The sequence below is a fragment of the Canis lupus genome, chromosome 38, assembly GCF_011100685.1.
Source record: "Canis lupus familiaris isolate Mischka breed German Shepherd chromosome 38, alternate assembly UU_Cfam_GSD_1.0, whole genome shotgun sequence".
Taxonomy (NCBI): Eukaryota; Metazoa; Chordata; class Mammalia; order Carnivora; family Canidae; genus Canis; species Canis lupus.
The window spans coordinates 18,591,356-18,607,450 of record NC_049259.1 but is presented as its reverse complement, the minus strand read 5'-3'; the positions used below and the strand labels follow the sequence as shown (position 1 = coordinate 18,607,450).

Here is a 16,095-nt window from a genome sequence, read left to right as displayed (position 1 = left end):
GGCCCCCAGATGGAAGGAGCGGATCCCTGAGGCATGACACGGAAGTCAGCCAGCCAGTCAGCCAGCCCTCTCAACGGGCTGCCCACCCAGGCCTGACATGTAGGCAAGAAACACATTTCCGTCGTGATCAACTACGGACTCCGGGGAGGTCTGCTACCCCAGCTTGGGCTCCCGACCACTCAAGGCCTGCGTGTGCTTCGTACTGAAGGCCGGAAACCCACCCACTTGGCGTTAAATTAAAAACGCCAACAAATAACGGAGCTCAGCCTCTTCGGGCCAATTGATACATGCTGGCTTAGGATCCAGGAAAAAAAAAAAAACACAGCTTAAAGGGAAATTAGACCTCACAGAGGAATGAAAGCCATCAGTGAGAATTCAGAGCATATAATATTAACCCTAAAAAACAAAACTAATGCCTTTAAGGCAGTTCTGTCAGTTTCATTTTCGAATTTCTAGGAGATTTGAGGATCACATTCTCTCTATTTAACTGGAGTCAGCAGAGGAGGAGAACTTTTGTTTAGCTGTGCTTTGGGGGAAGCATTTGAGACAAGTTTTTTGGTTGGCTTTTTCTTTTCTTTCTTTCTTTTCTTTTTTTTTTTTTTTTTTTTTTGCGACTCGGGAATACTTAAACTGGTTGATGGCCTCGGAGACCTTCTGACCACTGTCCTCCTCTTTAGACAAGGAGCCCAAAGCCAGAGCCAGCACCTTGCCAGATGCCACACAGATGACCTCAGGGGACAGCAGTCACATCTCACATCTCCTGGCCACCGCGGTCTGTGCCTCATAGCGCAGGGGCTTCGGTGGGGGCAGCGCACAACGCTTGGCTGCCAGCCTGGAAAGCACAAGCTCTTTGAAACCAGCCAGACCTGAGCTCACATCTCAGCCCCGCTGCACACCAGGTCCGCGACCTCGGGCCAGCGCCTTACCCCTTCTGAGCATCAGCACCTCGTTAGAAACTGGAGGTAACGAGACCCACGTTCATCTGTTCACTTGCTTGTCTGTTCAACGTCTCAAGCTGTGTGCTACGTGCCAGGCACTGCTCTAGGCTCTGACACCAGAGTGCGGAGCGCTGAGCAAGATAAGACCTCGGGTTTCAAGGAGCTAATGGGTTCGCAGCCCTCAGCTTGTTATAAAGACTAAACAACCCGTGAAACATCTAGACAGTGCCTGCTGCACACTGCCAGGTATTCAGGGTGAGCAGCAATCACTGATGCCATTAGATTCTTCTAGCACTCCCTCACCTGCCAGGTTGTTCTGGATACTTCTGCTTGGTGTAGGCCTCAAGGGTGGCGTAAACCTTCTCTCGCAGGGTCTCCACCTCCGAGGGGTTGGACAGCCCCTTGGCATCTGGAAAAGATGACTGAGTTAGCCTCGGGTGGCACACGTCAGGTGGACACCCTTCCATAGGGGCTGTCCCCATCCACTCAGGCCTCACCCCAAGAGTTACGAGGGACACGCTGGATGGGGAACCACAGTGAAAGAAACAAAGTGGGGGGTCCTCTGTGCCCCCCGGCTCTCTGCTCTATGCCCAGTCTACCCAACAGACTCTTGGAACAAAGGCTTAAAACCCTGTTAATAGGGGCACCTGGGTGGCTTAGGAGTTGAGCATCTGCCTTCAGCTCAGAGCCTGATCCTGGGGTCCTGAGATCGAGTCCCATTACCTACAGGGAGCCCACTTCTCCCTTTGCCTGTGTCTCTCCCTCTCTCTCTGTGTGTGTCTCTCATGAATAAATAAAATCCTTTAAAAGTTTTTTTAAAAACCCCGTTAAAAAATTAAAAAAATAAAAACCCTGTTAATACCCAAACACACCCACTACTGACTCCAAGGAGGAGTTTTATTTTATCCGATCATTCCAGAAATATCACACTGACACATTTACTGAGTGCCTACTATGTGCTAAGCATGGACTGAACGACGAGATGGGGTTCAAAAACCAGATCCCCTCACGTGCTGCCTCAACTAACTAACCACCTGATTCATGAGATGAAACTGGGCATGAATTACCACATAATTCTGAACAGTCATCTTTCTTGACCCACAGCAGCATTTGACGAAGATGATCACTTCCTCTTTCCTGAAATGTGTTTCTTCCCTGGGCCTCGAGGACACCACTCTTCTGCTTCTCTCCCTGCCCCCTCATTGCCCTGCCTCAGGCTTCTCCGCTGGCTCTTCCTTTTCTCCCCAACCCCTACACGAGGGTGCACCCAGTGCCTGGTCCTGAGCCCCCTTTTCTGCCCAAGCTTAACTGACTCCCCATGTGAGTTCACACCTGTCTCTGAGCCTCATGTGCCAGGTAGAGGCTGACAGCTCTCACACACACATCTCTGGTCCTGACTTGCCCTCTGAACCCCAGACATATAAACAAGACCTTCCCAACAGGCTACTCTTGGATGTCTACCATCCACCTGAGATTTGAAGGCACAAGACAAAGTCCTGATTCCTACCCACCCACCCTTAGGACCCCCATCTCAGCAAACTAAACTCCATTTTCCCAATCACTTAGGAAAATGAAACAAAACCCCTGAGAATTACATTTAATACCTCTCTTTCACAATCTCTAATCTGTCAGCAAACCCCATTGGCTTTGCTAAAAACTATACGCAGAGCCTGACCACTTTTTTACCACCTCCTTCACCATGATCCTAGGCCACTATCCTCTCTCACCTCCCACGTGCCCCCAAATATGCACACTCCATTCAAGATGCTTTCAGGATGGCTCTAGGAATAGAAACCATGAAGAATCGACTTCCCACCCTCACCAAGGATGGGTTCCTCAGCCCTGCCTTGTCTGTCTCAGCTGAGCTAGAGGACCAGAGGACATCAGAGCTCGGAGGCCGAGCCCAGAGGAGGGCAAACCACTGCATAGTCACCTGGGTTAAACAGCACAATGGCTCGCAGGCACCCCAGCTCCGACTTGTCCATCTGCATGTCTTTCATTTTGGAGACCAGCTCAGTCAGGACTCTGTTCACAGGAAACAATGAGAAGTGATGAGAAAACCACGAGTACCAGGCCAAGGGCTGATAAAATGAAGGCAACCCACCCCATTTTCCAGACCATGCATCAGGGACTAGGGGCAGAGAGATGAATAGGACGCAGTCCCTGATCTCAAGGAACTCACAGCTTAATTGAAGAAACAGACATGGAAACAGACAGGTGGCAACACAAAGCCAGTAACTGCCAGGAACAAAGTCCAAGGGAACACCCGGGAGGAAGCAGGGGGTGGGCTGGACGCTCTGGCAGGGAGGGCTGGAAAGACAGCCTAGAGGATCTGGACATTTAAGAGGCAACGCAGGGTGAGGGTGTGGCATGTCTGGAGGAAGACAGCAGACGGCAGCATCCAGACATGAGGGAGAAATCCCCAGGGACCATGAAGAGGGTTGAATCAACCAAAGACCATGCTGGCCTCTGTGTGGAACGTGTTGTGGCAAAGGGCAGGAAAGAGTAGAGGCATCTCGGGTGGACGTGCACGTGGCCTGGAAGACCATTTTCCATGGATGTGGAAGGGGGCCACAGGGCCCTGGCACAGGACAGACAGGCTATTTTCAACCCTAGCCACCTCTTCACCAGTTCTCCATCCCTATGTCTCAAGCCACTCACCTCTACTCATTTCATTCATCTCTTTAAGGCATATGCCTTCATTCTCCTTTCACATCACTTAAGGCAGAGAGGCCCAGATGTTGGCTCCTGCTGCTGCCTGGCCCGGGGGCGGAGGGGGGGAGGGCTGCTCCTGCTGCAGCCCTTCCCCAGAGATTCTGCTACAGAGTCCAGCAAAAACTTCAGCTCGTCGTTCCCGACTCCTAAAGTCAGATCCTGGCTGCTTGTCCTCATCCCGGCCCCTAAGCAGCTCCAGCTCCCCACCCCAAAACCTCTCAGGTAACGTCAATGATCCAGTCTCTCCTTTGGAGACCCGCAGAGATAGCAGGTTCTCCCTCCTGCCCAGCAGCTATGCTGGCCCCTGACGGCCTCCATCTCATCATTTCAAACCTTCTCATAATCCACCTGTCATTCTCCAGGTTTCTGTTCTCATGTGTTTCATGGTCTCTGCTTCTTGCCCCGTGCGGCTGTTGGGGTGGTACATCCTGCATCCCCCCACCACCCCCAGATCCCCACACCCACATGAGCACATGTAGACACACACACACACACACACACACGAGCACTGGAAGCAGAGGAGAGCCACCTGTCAAAGATGGAGCCAACCCCAGCGCTGTGGGCACTGCTCCGGTGGACGTGTAAACCCGTGGCCAGAAGAATGCCATCCTGGACAGAGACCGAGCGGTGGGAGAAGGAGGCAATTAGCAATTCATTCCACCCTGCAGGGATAAGAAGGAGGCCTTGAGGGACAACCGACCACGTTCTTGCTTTACGGATGATCATCCGCAGCATATATCCTGACCCCCCTCCCAGCCCCCATGTAACAAAAGCAGAACCAGAAATCCACGGAGCTTGGAAAACCAGCTCCAGACAACACAGCCAATTAGTGAAGAGTCGGGGTCCCTTGACTCACAGCTCTGCATGTCCCCCACCGTCTCCCCAGTGGTGGTGGGGGGGATGCAGGATGGACCACCCCAACAGCCGCACGGGGCAAGAATCCCCAGTGCAGCTCAGAATGGCAGCTTGGGGATGAGGACTCTTGTTTCCCCCCAATCAACAAATATGGACTGAACATTTAATGGGTAATAGTCAATATGTTGGGTGCCGTGGTGGATGAAGCGAGCATACCCTGTACCTCCGCTCCCCAGGACATGACAACCCAGCTTTATTTCTTTGGTGTTGTCTCCCAGCACCAAGGACAGCACATGAGGGACTGCTCATCATCTAACAGGGATGAGACAAGGACCTGGCTCCCAATGCTCAGCCAATCTTCAAGGAAATTTCCCTGCTGGCCCAGTGACAAAGAGGATGTGCATGCAAACTGCACGGTGTACCAGAAACAGAAGCCCAGAGAGAAGACAGCACACAGACTTTAACGTAGGAAGGGTCCCTGAATAAACAAACTTGAGCAAAAAAATCTTTGGCTTGTCTTATCTCACCCGTGAAATGGGAATACCTCTATTTTCCAACAGTATAATAATAACGAGGCACTGCCTCGGACTGTCCTCAATGAAACTGTCTCTGAAAATTAAACGCAAATTATAAAACCATGGTAAAATTTGCACGGGAAGTGAGTCTCATCCTCCATTAACAACATTTCATTTGGGAATCAAAGTTTTGGAGGAGGGCCACCCAAGTTTAAGAGCCCATAATTCATCTGAAAAGAATAACTCTGGATGGGGTTATCCGTCAACACGGCACACAGCTTGGGTGGGTTAGAGCTTCTTCAGGTGACTTGTTTTAGGATCCCAAGGGTAGTTCCAAAATGGCAGCCCAAGTGGTTGTCCTAAGAAAAAAACAAACCCCGATGTCCTTTACCTGCCCGGAGCAGGATGACCTGGTCCTCCAAGGTGAGGTCAGAGAAGTGGGGAATGCGCTTGGCCCATTCAACAAGAGTGAAGAGCTGCTTATCAGCAGCATGGCATATGTTGGTGACAGGGTCATTTGTCTAAAAAAAAAAGAAAAAAAGAAAAAACCCAAAGTACCCTGAGGGGTGGATTCCAGGATTCCAGGACTTGAATACACCCCTTTCCTGTCTCCAGTACCCCCAAGATGTGGGAGGTGGATGGACGCCTAAGACCACATACCGAGTTCTCCAAGTTCATATCACCATAGGATTCTGTCTTTGGCTCAACAGCAAGCTCCGCTTCTAGAATCCTCTCCACAGGCATATCTTCATGGCCACTGTTGGCACAGTCTGCCTCACTCTCGGCCCGCTCCCGGCTCCTCTGCCTTTCTTCTTGCACAGCTGGCCCACGGGGAAAAAACACACAGACGTTACCACATGCCCAGGACAATGGCAGGAAAGCAAGTTACCTACCGGGGCTTCCGTGGCCTCATCTGTAAAATGGGCATCCTCATGGTCCCATGTCAAGAGATGTTGTGATGGTGACAGATGACACGGAGCAAGCAAGGTGATTTGCTTATGCGTGTGCACGACTGTGGGTTTTATAGCCCGTATCCTTTCTAGTTCATGATGGTGACGGGTCTAAGAAGTTTGCATTTCAGATTTTAATAACCTCTGATGCTCCCCTCTCTCTGGATGAGCCACTTCCTCCCCAGTCCCCCGAGGACAGTCTCCTGCGTTTTACCCCCAGCTGCTCCCTCCAATAAACTGTGGGCAAGCAATGGTTAAGTAGCGAGAGCATTGCTTTGAAAACTCTGTCAGATCCTATGCATCACGCTTGGCATTCACGTCCCATTAGGTCTGCCCCTAATGCACCAGCCTGAACACAGCATCACCTGATCCGACTTGTCAGGGAAGATCTTCGGGGAGCCAGGAGGGTATTTAGTAAGTGAAGAGGTGGAAATGGAATGTCACCTAGATGACATTTCAGAACCAGCAGCTGATTTGGGGGGTGGGGAAGGGTACACGGGCAAAGGTGTGGGCTAGAATGATCTCTGCCTCCCCATACTCAGGGTGTTTCACCAAAGTTCACTGTAACCCTCAGAACCCTAAGGGGCTGCACACGAGCATGTCAGGTAGATCCTCTTCCCAATTCTGTCCTCTTCGTTGACACACGTTCTCTGTTGGGTCAGTCTCCATAATCCACAAAGCTGTGGTTTCCATCTTCCTATTCCCAGCATGAAGGAGCAAAATTCAATGTTGGTATACTTTTTTTGTTTTAAATCCCAAGATTCAAGAAAATTATCCCCTAAGCAGGTGGCTAATCTGGAACTCAGTGACAGCTCCTCAGCCAGCAACCTCGACCTCTCAGCTTCTCTCCTTTCCTCCCCTGGGGCCCACCCCCAAAGTCACCTCCTACTCTCTGAGGGCATCACGAGGCACCAAGGCTGCAGAATGAGCTGGAACCAGATGCTGGGCATCCAGTTTGTCATGCAAGTGACGTCAGTGACCTGTCAGGGTAGGTCAGAGGAGGGTATGACAGCAAAAACACAACTCGTACCTCAAAGTCTCCAGTAGAGAAGTGCCAAGACGCCTTGAGATGCAAATGATATTCAGTGGTCAGGATGAAGGGAGGGAGGGAGAGAGCAAGGGTAGGAAAGAAGGAGGGAGACATGGAAAAGAGAATAAAGCAGGGCAGTGACAGAAGGAAGACAGAAGGGAGAGAGCATGAAATTAGGAAAGAGGACAGCAAAAGTCATGTACTTGGGACTCCAAGAAGTCTTTTTCAGAATGTGCTGTACCAGGTCCTAGCCAAAGAACATGGGACATAGGACTCAGCCCACCCAGCCTCCATCTCCCTACTGTATACTGGGGAGCATCATACTCGAGTGAGGTTGTTTTGGGAACATTAAATGAAATAATTATAAAAAAGCTCCCCCAAAGATAGGAAGTTCCCCTTCTCTTTGGCCCTGTTTGTGCTCTTGGTCTTCTCTCAGGTCCTCTCCTCAGCTCCCCTGGGACCTTTTCCTCCCTCGTCCTTCCTCTGTCCACTCTGTTGGCCTTCATCGACTGACAGCATTACAGACACCGCCATGGGTATTTGCATCAGCAGTGACTGGTTAAAGTCGAGTGCTCCTTGTATTAACTATTTTAAGGTAGGTGAAGAGGCTTCTGTTTTTGTCTTGATTTTAAAAGATGGGGAAAAGCAAATGAAGTTAAGTCTCCTCTGTGGTCCTCAGTTGATTTCTTCTGCCGATTTGTGCCATGGAAGGAGGATAACCTTCAAGCTTCAAAGAAAATAACCTTGGCTTCTGGGAATTAGATTCTAATTCCAATCTTGCCGTTAATCGAGTGATCCTTTGCTATTCCCCTCTCCGTGTCATAAATCTTAGTGTCATAGAACAGGAGTCATATATATATATATATATATCTGTTGCTGGGGGAAATCTTCCATGTGGCAGACATTCTGAGCTACCACTACTACATACATTCGGGATATATCCAGGGGATGTTGGGTGATCTAAAATAACACCAAACTCCCGCCTTCCGAAAGAATTTTATCCATTAGTCCAACATACATTTATCGTATGTGCACTATAATAGCCACAATTTTTTTGGAGTTTTTTTTTTCCCTCTGGGTCAGGAATTATGCTCAACACTTTACATAGATTATGTTTCATCGAATCCCCACAATAACCTTATCTCTCAAGTACTATGAACCACAGAGTAGGTATGTAACCTACCTACCATAGGTCACAGAGCTAAGAAAACATGGAGCCAACATGTAGACCTGGGCGGACAGCCTTCTAAGCCCACCCCTCAGCCCTCTGTACTGTCTCCCAGGCTCTGGGCTGGTTGTACCGATCAAGACCACATGGGGCTCAAGAGGGATATCATATGTTATCCAGGAACTGCCTTAAATATAGTCCATTATCTAACCCTCCAAACTCTAGTATATGACAAGAAATCATGGCAATATATTTCCCCAAGACCCCTGAGGGTTATTTGGTAACCTGGAAGTCAGAGGGTCATGGTCCTGTATCAGCTCTGCCATTAGCTCACTAGGTAAGCTTAGGCAGGTCCTGAGGCTCTCAGAACTTTTGTTTCTTCTTTTAGGAAATGACTGTGTTGAATCAGAGAAGAGCAAATGTCCTTTCCAGCTTCACCATTATGTGTCCTGAAAAGGCAACGGGTCCTGGCCCCTGGCTCTTGGTAGATACATTTCTGAGCCCATCCCCACGACATCCTTTCCTCTCTCCAGACAGAAGTGTCAATTCAATAGTTTCTCTCAGTTAACTGTGAGACAGTTAATGTGTCTATTCAATAGTTTGACACTAGTGTCAATAGAATTGACACTATTCAATAAGTGTCAATTCAATAGTTTCTCTCAGTTAACTGTGCCAGAATTTTATTATTCTTGTCCTCAAGGCAGTGTCCACTCTGAGCCCCTGATTCTGTAAATCGTGGGCAGTAATGATCGTGGTGAAGGAAAGACTGCTGAGCAGCTTTCTGAAAGGAGCCCTTCCTATAGTGAGACCAGGAACAGATTCGCTCCTTTGCCTTCTTTTTGTCGGGGTAAATAGCACCAATTCCTTTGGAAATTTTTCCAAAAATTAAGGAAAAATTTTAAAAGGGCCTCTTTCCCCTCTTAACTTTTACTACGCAGCCTTTCATCACCCCCATTTCCCCACATTGTTTTCAAAGAGGCAGAAGCCCAAACTAGGCCTGTATCAGACAATCAGAGCAATGCTGAGTTTAAAGGAAGGTCTGCCCTGGCCCTTAGAATTCACATGTCCCTGTCTGACTTTTTCTTTCATGGAAATAAAGAAAAAAGTCTTTCATGGACTTTTTCTTTCAAGTGTGGAAGAGCCACACTTCCCACCCTTTGACTGTGCACCAACCACTCTGACTGTAATGGAGCTGAGGGCTGTTGGGCGGAGAGACAGCGTGAGCAGTAGACGGGGTCACTTCCCTGATGGAAGCCTCTCCTTGCCTTCAATTCAATCTAATCTGTATAAGGAAGACAATTACTGTTCCAAGTCATCTTGAAACTTATCTCATCTGTCCTGAGAGGCAAAAATGACACCCACATTCAGATTTTGGGGCACCTGGCTGGTTCAGTCGGTTAAGCATCTCCCTTCGGCTCAGGTCATGATCCCGGGGTCCTGGGATGGAGCCCCACATTGGGCTTCTTGCTCAGCGGGGAGTCTGCTTCTCCCTCCCCCTCTGCCTCCTCCCCCAGCTCATGCTTTTTCTCTGTCTCTCCCTCAATAAATAAATAAAATCTTTTTAGAAAGTGGCCCCCTATAGCAATCATGCTCTTGCTGATGGGAGACATTCCTTTGGGGATGTCATTAATTTTATGTTTGACCATCATGGTGGCAGAAGCTATAAGGAGTATCAGTTCTATCTTGGTGAATAGAAGACAGTCTCCACCGGCCGATTTTTCACATCACGTGTTCGGATCAATAAGATCATTGACTCCTTGACACCAAGAATGACATGAGCATGAAGCAGGCACTTGGTTAATACTTGGTGACTGAGTGAATTAGTCCTTTTAGGAGCTCCCGCATGAGTAAAACTTTTGATTCCAATAATCGGTTTAAAGCACTCACCCATTCACTCAGCAATTACATATCATGCCTACTGTATGCTAGTCACGGGCAATACAGCAGTAGGGGGACAAAGCAGAAAAAATCCTTGCCTTAGTGGAGACAGGTAGTAAACTAAGTATGTTAGAGAGTGATACATGCTCTGGGAAAGACACCAGGCAATGTCCAGGGGGGCAGATGAATTCTAGATGGTGTAGACAAGCCTTTACTTAGAGGTTGACCATTGAATAAACGTCTGAAGGAAGAGAAGAAGGGAGCCATGCAGGCACCTGGCAAGAGGGCATTCCAGGCAGAGAGACAATAAGTGCAAAGCTCCTGGGGAGGGAGCACCCCTGGTGGCCCAGCAGAGACCAGCAAGGCTGGACCAGAGTGACATGGGACAGTCAGGTTGTGCACAACCATGAAGTCATAACCAGGGTTTTGCCTTTTTTCTGGGTAAGAAAGGAAAGCACTGGAGCATTCTGATGCAGGTAGGGCTTGACCTGACCCACTTGTTCAAAGCCTCTCTGGTTGCTCTGGAGAGTGTAGGGAGGGTTTTAGGAACTTACGTGAATCAATACAGAAGGTAACAGTGGCTTATGCTGGGAGCATGAAAGTCAGGAGACATGGAAAGATTCTGGACATATTTTGAGGGAGAGACAGGATTTCCTCACCCACTAAATGTAGCAGAGGAAAGAAAGGGGAGCCCAAGAGTTTCTCATCCAAGCAACTGAAAAAAATGGCTCTTTCCTAAAATGGGGAAGGCTGTGTGATAAACAGGCTGGGAGGGCAGATGATCGGGAGTCCAGGTTTGGGTCTGCCAACCTGAGATTCCTGTCAGGTAACAAAGGGGGAGCCATCCTCATCCCAGAGCACCCCTGCACCCCGGCAGGAGGGGAGGCTCCAAATAGGCTCTGATCTGGGAAGAAGACCTACTCTGGGCTCATCAGCTCCCTGTGGGACCTTGGAAAACTCACCTCACCGAGCCAGGCCAGTTTCCTCCACTGTACAACAGTGAGCACTATTACATTATTCTGAAGGGCCACCTCCATCTATCTCAGCCATGCTAAGAATGTTCTTTTTTTTTTCCTTCCTGGGAGCATTCTCTCCTAGGAGGGGCTCCAAGAACCTTTTCTACATTGATCCTTTCAGTCAGCCTCCCCTCTCCTCAGAGAAAAGAAGTTCTTGGAGAAGAAAGAGTCACCTGGGACCAACTAAATGCCCTGATCCTATTTTCTGGAGAGAAGTGTCACTTGATCGCTCCGAAGTCTAGTACGATGCACCATTTACACTATGCCCTTGCGTGAGTTCACGAGCTAATTAACTGCCCAGTTCGACTTATTTGTGTTATTTAATGGAAACGCTCTTCGATTCTCTAAATGAACAGAATGAACTTTCAGATTTTCTTTTCCTGCTCTACAACCCAGCTAAGCCACACTGTAGATGGAAAGACATATCTTTAAAACATACGATGATGGTCTCTCCAAATGAGAAGGCTAAGTCTGATTACTGGGAAAGCCGATAATCCCCCCCAAAGACCACAGATACACCAATATCAGGAGATCTATAGCAGCCCCAGGTTATAAAACCCCAGAGAGATGACTCAAACCAGCAGGCTCCCCCAGTGAGGATGAGAGGCGAGACGTCAGCTCTCCCCAGAAAGCCAATCGAATGATCCATTTATGGGGTGGCCCACCAGGACCCTGAAACCGGCTCTGACACTTGTTGCCTGGCTCTTGGGAGATCCAGGGAGAGGGTCCAGCGTGCTGACCATCACCTGAGCTCCAGGAGAGGACAGGTGAGCACAGAGGAGGGAAGTGCACCTGTTCTCTGCTCCGGGGTACCCACCACTTAGGGCAGGGGCACTCAACCGCACTCCTCGAGAGGTCACGAGGATTTCTACCGTGATTTACAGGCAAACCAGTCTCCCCCAAGGGGCCGAGGCCTCACCTTCCCTCTTCATGCCCATCACCAGGCACTTCTGGTAGCGGCAGTACTGGCAGCGGTTCCTCTGGCGCTTGTCAATGAGGCAGTCTTTATTATCGCGACACGTGTACATGAGGTCTTTCCTTATGGTTCTCTTGAAGAACCCTTTGCAGCCTTCACAACTGTACACACCGTAGTGCTTTCCTACTCACAAGAAAAAAAAACGAACACTGCAGAGATTGTCTTCAAGTTTATTCGGATCTTTCATTCACAAGAGCCCCTTGGCTCCCCTCCCCCCAAGGACACTGGCACAGCACCCAGGCACCAGGACGGGCAGCTAAGAGAAACCAGTGGAGGAGGCAGGCTTGGTCACGGGAACCAAACTAAGGCAGAGGAAATATGCCCTTCCTCGTGTCTTCCCTCCAGAAGGCATTCTCTGGAATCACCAGTTCCAGAGCGCATTATTAGAAAAGTCTTGACCCAAGATTCTGTTTACATTTATTTTATTAAGGCAACTCCTGTGTTTAGTTAAGCAAAAGGGTCTGTCTCCATTCAAGACATTAGTGTACATAATAAATAAAAATATTTATGCTTGTTATGTATGATCTAGCAGGAAAAAAAAAACCTCAGCTTCCCTAATATTTCCCCATAACTGAGGCCCAAGGACATGGGAGCCCCACGGAAAAGCATTCTCCTTCACCATAGACTATGAACAGGAGCCTAAGTTATGGATTTTCTAGATGCTCCTGCCTGCTGGAAAAATAAGTTGGTATACAGTCTTTATAGCCTAATAGGATTTGCAGTCTTACGACATACAGATCTGATGAGGGGTGGTTTTGCCTTATCCAGAATAATCTGTTAGATGTTTCATTGCTTCTATTATGTGTTCCACACAGTTGTCAATGACCCCAGCCAAGGATGGCTCATTTGAGTCAGGAGAGCCACCACACTCACCCGACACTCCTTCTAGGCGGGACCTCTCAAGTCTACACCCCAGGCAACTGTGCCTAATTGATCTGAATGTAGGACTTGAAAAATAGAAGGACGCAGATCATTTGAAATGTATTTACCTCTGATTCTTCGGTGTAACACATGATGTCGTTTAGCTGTAGACCCGACATTACTTTCTACTTTAGTTATACTCAGGCTGATAGAAAAGTGAATTTGAAGAAGTCCTTGAGAACTAGCCAATGTACAAATTTGCATCCCTGGAGCTGCCATGTCAGAGGAAGCTGCCCTAAGATAGAATGAGCACTCGAGATAGCCTGCCTCATGAAGCCAGTCTGTGCCTACTGAGTCGACCACACTAATCCACTGAATGCCCAGCAAGAATAAATACGGGATCTTATCCTAGATGAGAAAATCCCAACACTCTCAGCTCTGAAGTACCTGTCATTGAGAAACGTGGTGCCTCCATGACATTCCCATGACTCTCCCATATTTGAGTGAATCTCTCAGACTTTCAAATAAGTCATAGCAGAGGAAACTCTGCCGGGGTGTGACTGGTCTTCCGTTGCTATGGCAATGGCCAAGTCTGCGTGATTTGGCAACCACTTTTTGAGAGCAAACAAGCATCATCAGCCACATAGCGAAGTAAGTTCCAGGCTCCAGGAACTCTCGACGGAGTGAATTTTGCAGGGCCTTTGGTGACAACAGGAAGATGAGGAATCTTCGGTCTGTCACCATGGACAGTCACAGAAAAGAACCTTCCTCATCTTCTCATTCATCAAAACAGAGATTCACATGCCCTCAAATGTGGTGGGATTGGGGGGTGCCTGGGTGGCTCAGTGGTTGAGCATCTGCCTTTGGCTCAGGGCATGATCCTGGGGTCCCGGGATCGAGTCTCACATCGGGCTCCCTGCATGGAGCCTGCTTCTCCCTCTGCCTGTGTCTCTGCCTCTCTCTGTCTCTCTGTCTCTCATGGATAAATAAATATAATCTCTTTTTTTTTTTAAGTGGTGGGTTTGAGAGTGAGGGAGAGGAAGGAGAAGAAATCAAGAAAAAAAATTATTTGGGCAAAAATGGAAGAGGATCAGAGAACATGAAATCTGTGAAAACACATTTATTTCTACCCATAAAAACATGTTAAAAAACCTAGAATGCTGTAGAAAGAAATATGCTAAAATACTAAAGGGTTTATCTTTGTTTGGGACATTATATACAATGTTTTAAGTTTTCTTTTGTGCTTTTCTAGTTCTTTCTACACTGGGACGTATCCTACACAGGAACATCATTTTTAGAATTACAGGATCTCTTTAAAATTTTAAAAAGATTTTAAAGAGATCCTGCCTAATTACAAGAGCGTCCCCATCCCACACACACACACACAGTATGCAATGCAGGTGTTTCTGAAATATTTCTGATAAATCCAATCCTTAAAAATGAAATCATACTTTAAATTCATCTAGATTGCAGCCTATGAACCCAGTGACAGCAATTTACCGCCTGGGTGCCACGCTGGACCATCCTAAAAGGCCCTTTTCCTTCCATGGGGTACAAGGTAGTCGGGTGGGCAATCAAACAGGCACCATCTCTGGGCTCACCCTGCTGCACAGGACACCTAATGGCATCTGCTTCCACACGTACCTGAGGACCTATCCCCACAGATTGCACAGATGTGTTTAACCAGAGAGCCAGGGCTGGCTGATGGGTAGTTCATGTTTCCAATCCCAGGAAGCCCTGGCAAGGGCTTGATGTCCTCTGAAATGCTGACACTGTTGACCACATTTAGCTGCAGGAGAAAAAAAAATCCAATAAAACATGGAGCCAGGGGAGACCCAACGCCCAAGATAGAAGATGACAAGGGTATCCTCACAAGAAAAAAAAAATAATAAAGTTCTATTTCAAGAAGTAGTTTCTAAGTACAGAGTATCCAAAACCGCCTGTGGGGGAATAGGAACGTAAGGGAAGAAAAAACAAGTGGCGCAAGGGGACTAAATCATTTCTGGACACCAAACCCTAAATTGAATATCACCAGACATCATCAGAGTGCTCTGCTTGTACTCATTTTACTCATGTGTGTCATTGGTGCTAGAAATCCACCCTTGGCACGCTCAAGACACACTTCGGATGGGTCAGTTATGTGTTTTTAGATTTTGTAGTAAGTACCGTCTATTCCACCGTGCTCCAAGAGGAGCTAGGGCTCTCAGGCAAAAGACTGACTTCAAGAGAGCCGAGCAAAAAAGAATGCAAATCCACCCATTTAGTCCATCAACAGACACTCACTGAGTGCTCACCCTGAAGGCGCTGTGCCAGGCTCTGGGGGTCAGAGGTGAGGTGTAAAAATGCACTTTCATGAGTTCACAGTAAAGTGGAAGAGAAGGCATGTGTAGGGGTCATCTCAACGAGCCTGCACAAGGTGCTAAACCAGGGACGCCTGGGTGGCTCAGTGGTTGAGCACCTGCGTTCAGCTCAGGTCATGATCCTGGGGTACCAGGATCGTGTCCCACATCGGGGTCCCCACAGGGAGCCTGCTTCTCCCTCTGCTTGTGTCTCTGCCTCTCTGTGTCTCTCTAATGAATAAACAAAATCCTAAAAAAAAAAAAAAGTGCTAAACCAAATGCCCAAATCATTGCAGAAGCACCAAAGTGTTGGGTAGAAAGTCCCAGGTCATGGTTTTGAACTCGGCTGTAAGGAACAGACCATCCTCCTGTGAAACTGGGAGATCTGCACAGCCAGGGACTGTCTGCCCTTCTTCCCCGCGTCCCACATGGTCCCAGCACGTGTGGCTGGAGAAATGGATGTGTGTCCCTGTCCTCTGCCCTGCCACAAGGTCACATCGGCTCCTCAGCACCACCGCCTCCAGTCTCCCAGTGCTCAGGGACATTACCCAGAAGCCACTGCTGAGTGGCCTATATTCATCGAAGACACTGTCAACGCCTAAGACGGAGTCGTCCCGTTAGCAGGCACAGTGAGCGCCCACGGGCACAGACCAGCATGCTAGGCAGGCACTGTGAGGAAGATGGAAAACCCAGAAGCTCTCTCCTTCCTCCAGAACGCACACGCTCGCTGAAGAGCTGGGACAGGCACCGGAATTAAGAACACTTACAAGTAATCGCAAAGGTGGTGCGGAGCACCTGAGCCCGTGTTTAAGCGTCCAGCAGGGGCCCCCGGCAAATATCTGGGAGCTTAAAAG

At 48.6% G+C, this 16,095-nt stretch overlaps 1 protein-coding gene across 6 annotated transcripts in view; it reads right to left on the bottom strand.

Annotated features, from left to right (window-relative positions):
• Window positions 1-16,095, bottom strand: part of RXRG (retinoid X receptor gamma) — a 45,227-nt gene that overhangs the window by 3,504 nt on the left and 25,628 nt on the right. For all 6 annotated transcript variants that reach the window (XM_038586224.1, XM_038586222.1, XM_038586221.1 and 3 more), the window contains 7 exons: window positions 14,547-14,691; window positions 11,985-12,164; window positions 5,684-5,844; window positions 5,415-5,544; window positions 4,183-4,315; window positions 2,872-2,963; window positions 1,242-1,347 (listed from right to left, as the gene is read on the bottom strand). In XM_038586224.1, the coding sequence (XP_038442152.1) occupies window positions 1,242-1,347; window positions 2,872-2,963; window positions 4,183-4,315; window positions 5,415-5,544; window positions 5,684-5,844; window positions 11,985-12,164; window positions 14,547-14,691 (947 nt within the window). The remainder of the gene's footprint in view (window positions 1-1,241; window positions 1,348-2,871; window positions 2,964-4,182; window positions 4,316-5,414; window positions 5,545-5,683; window positions 5,845-11,984; window positions 12,165-14,546; window positions 14,692-16,095) is intronic.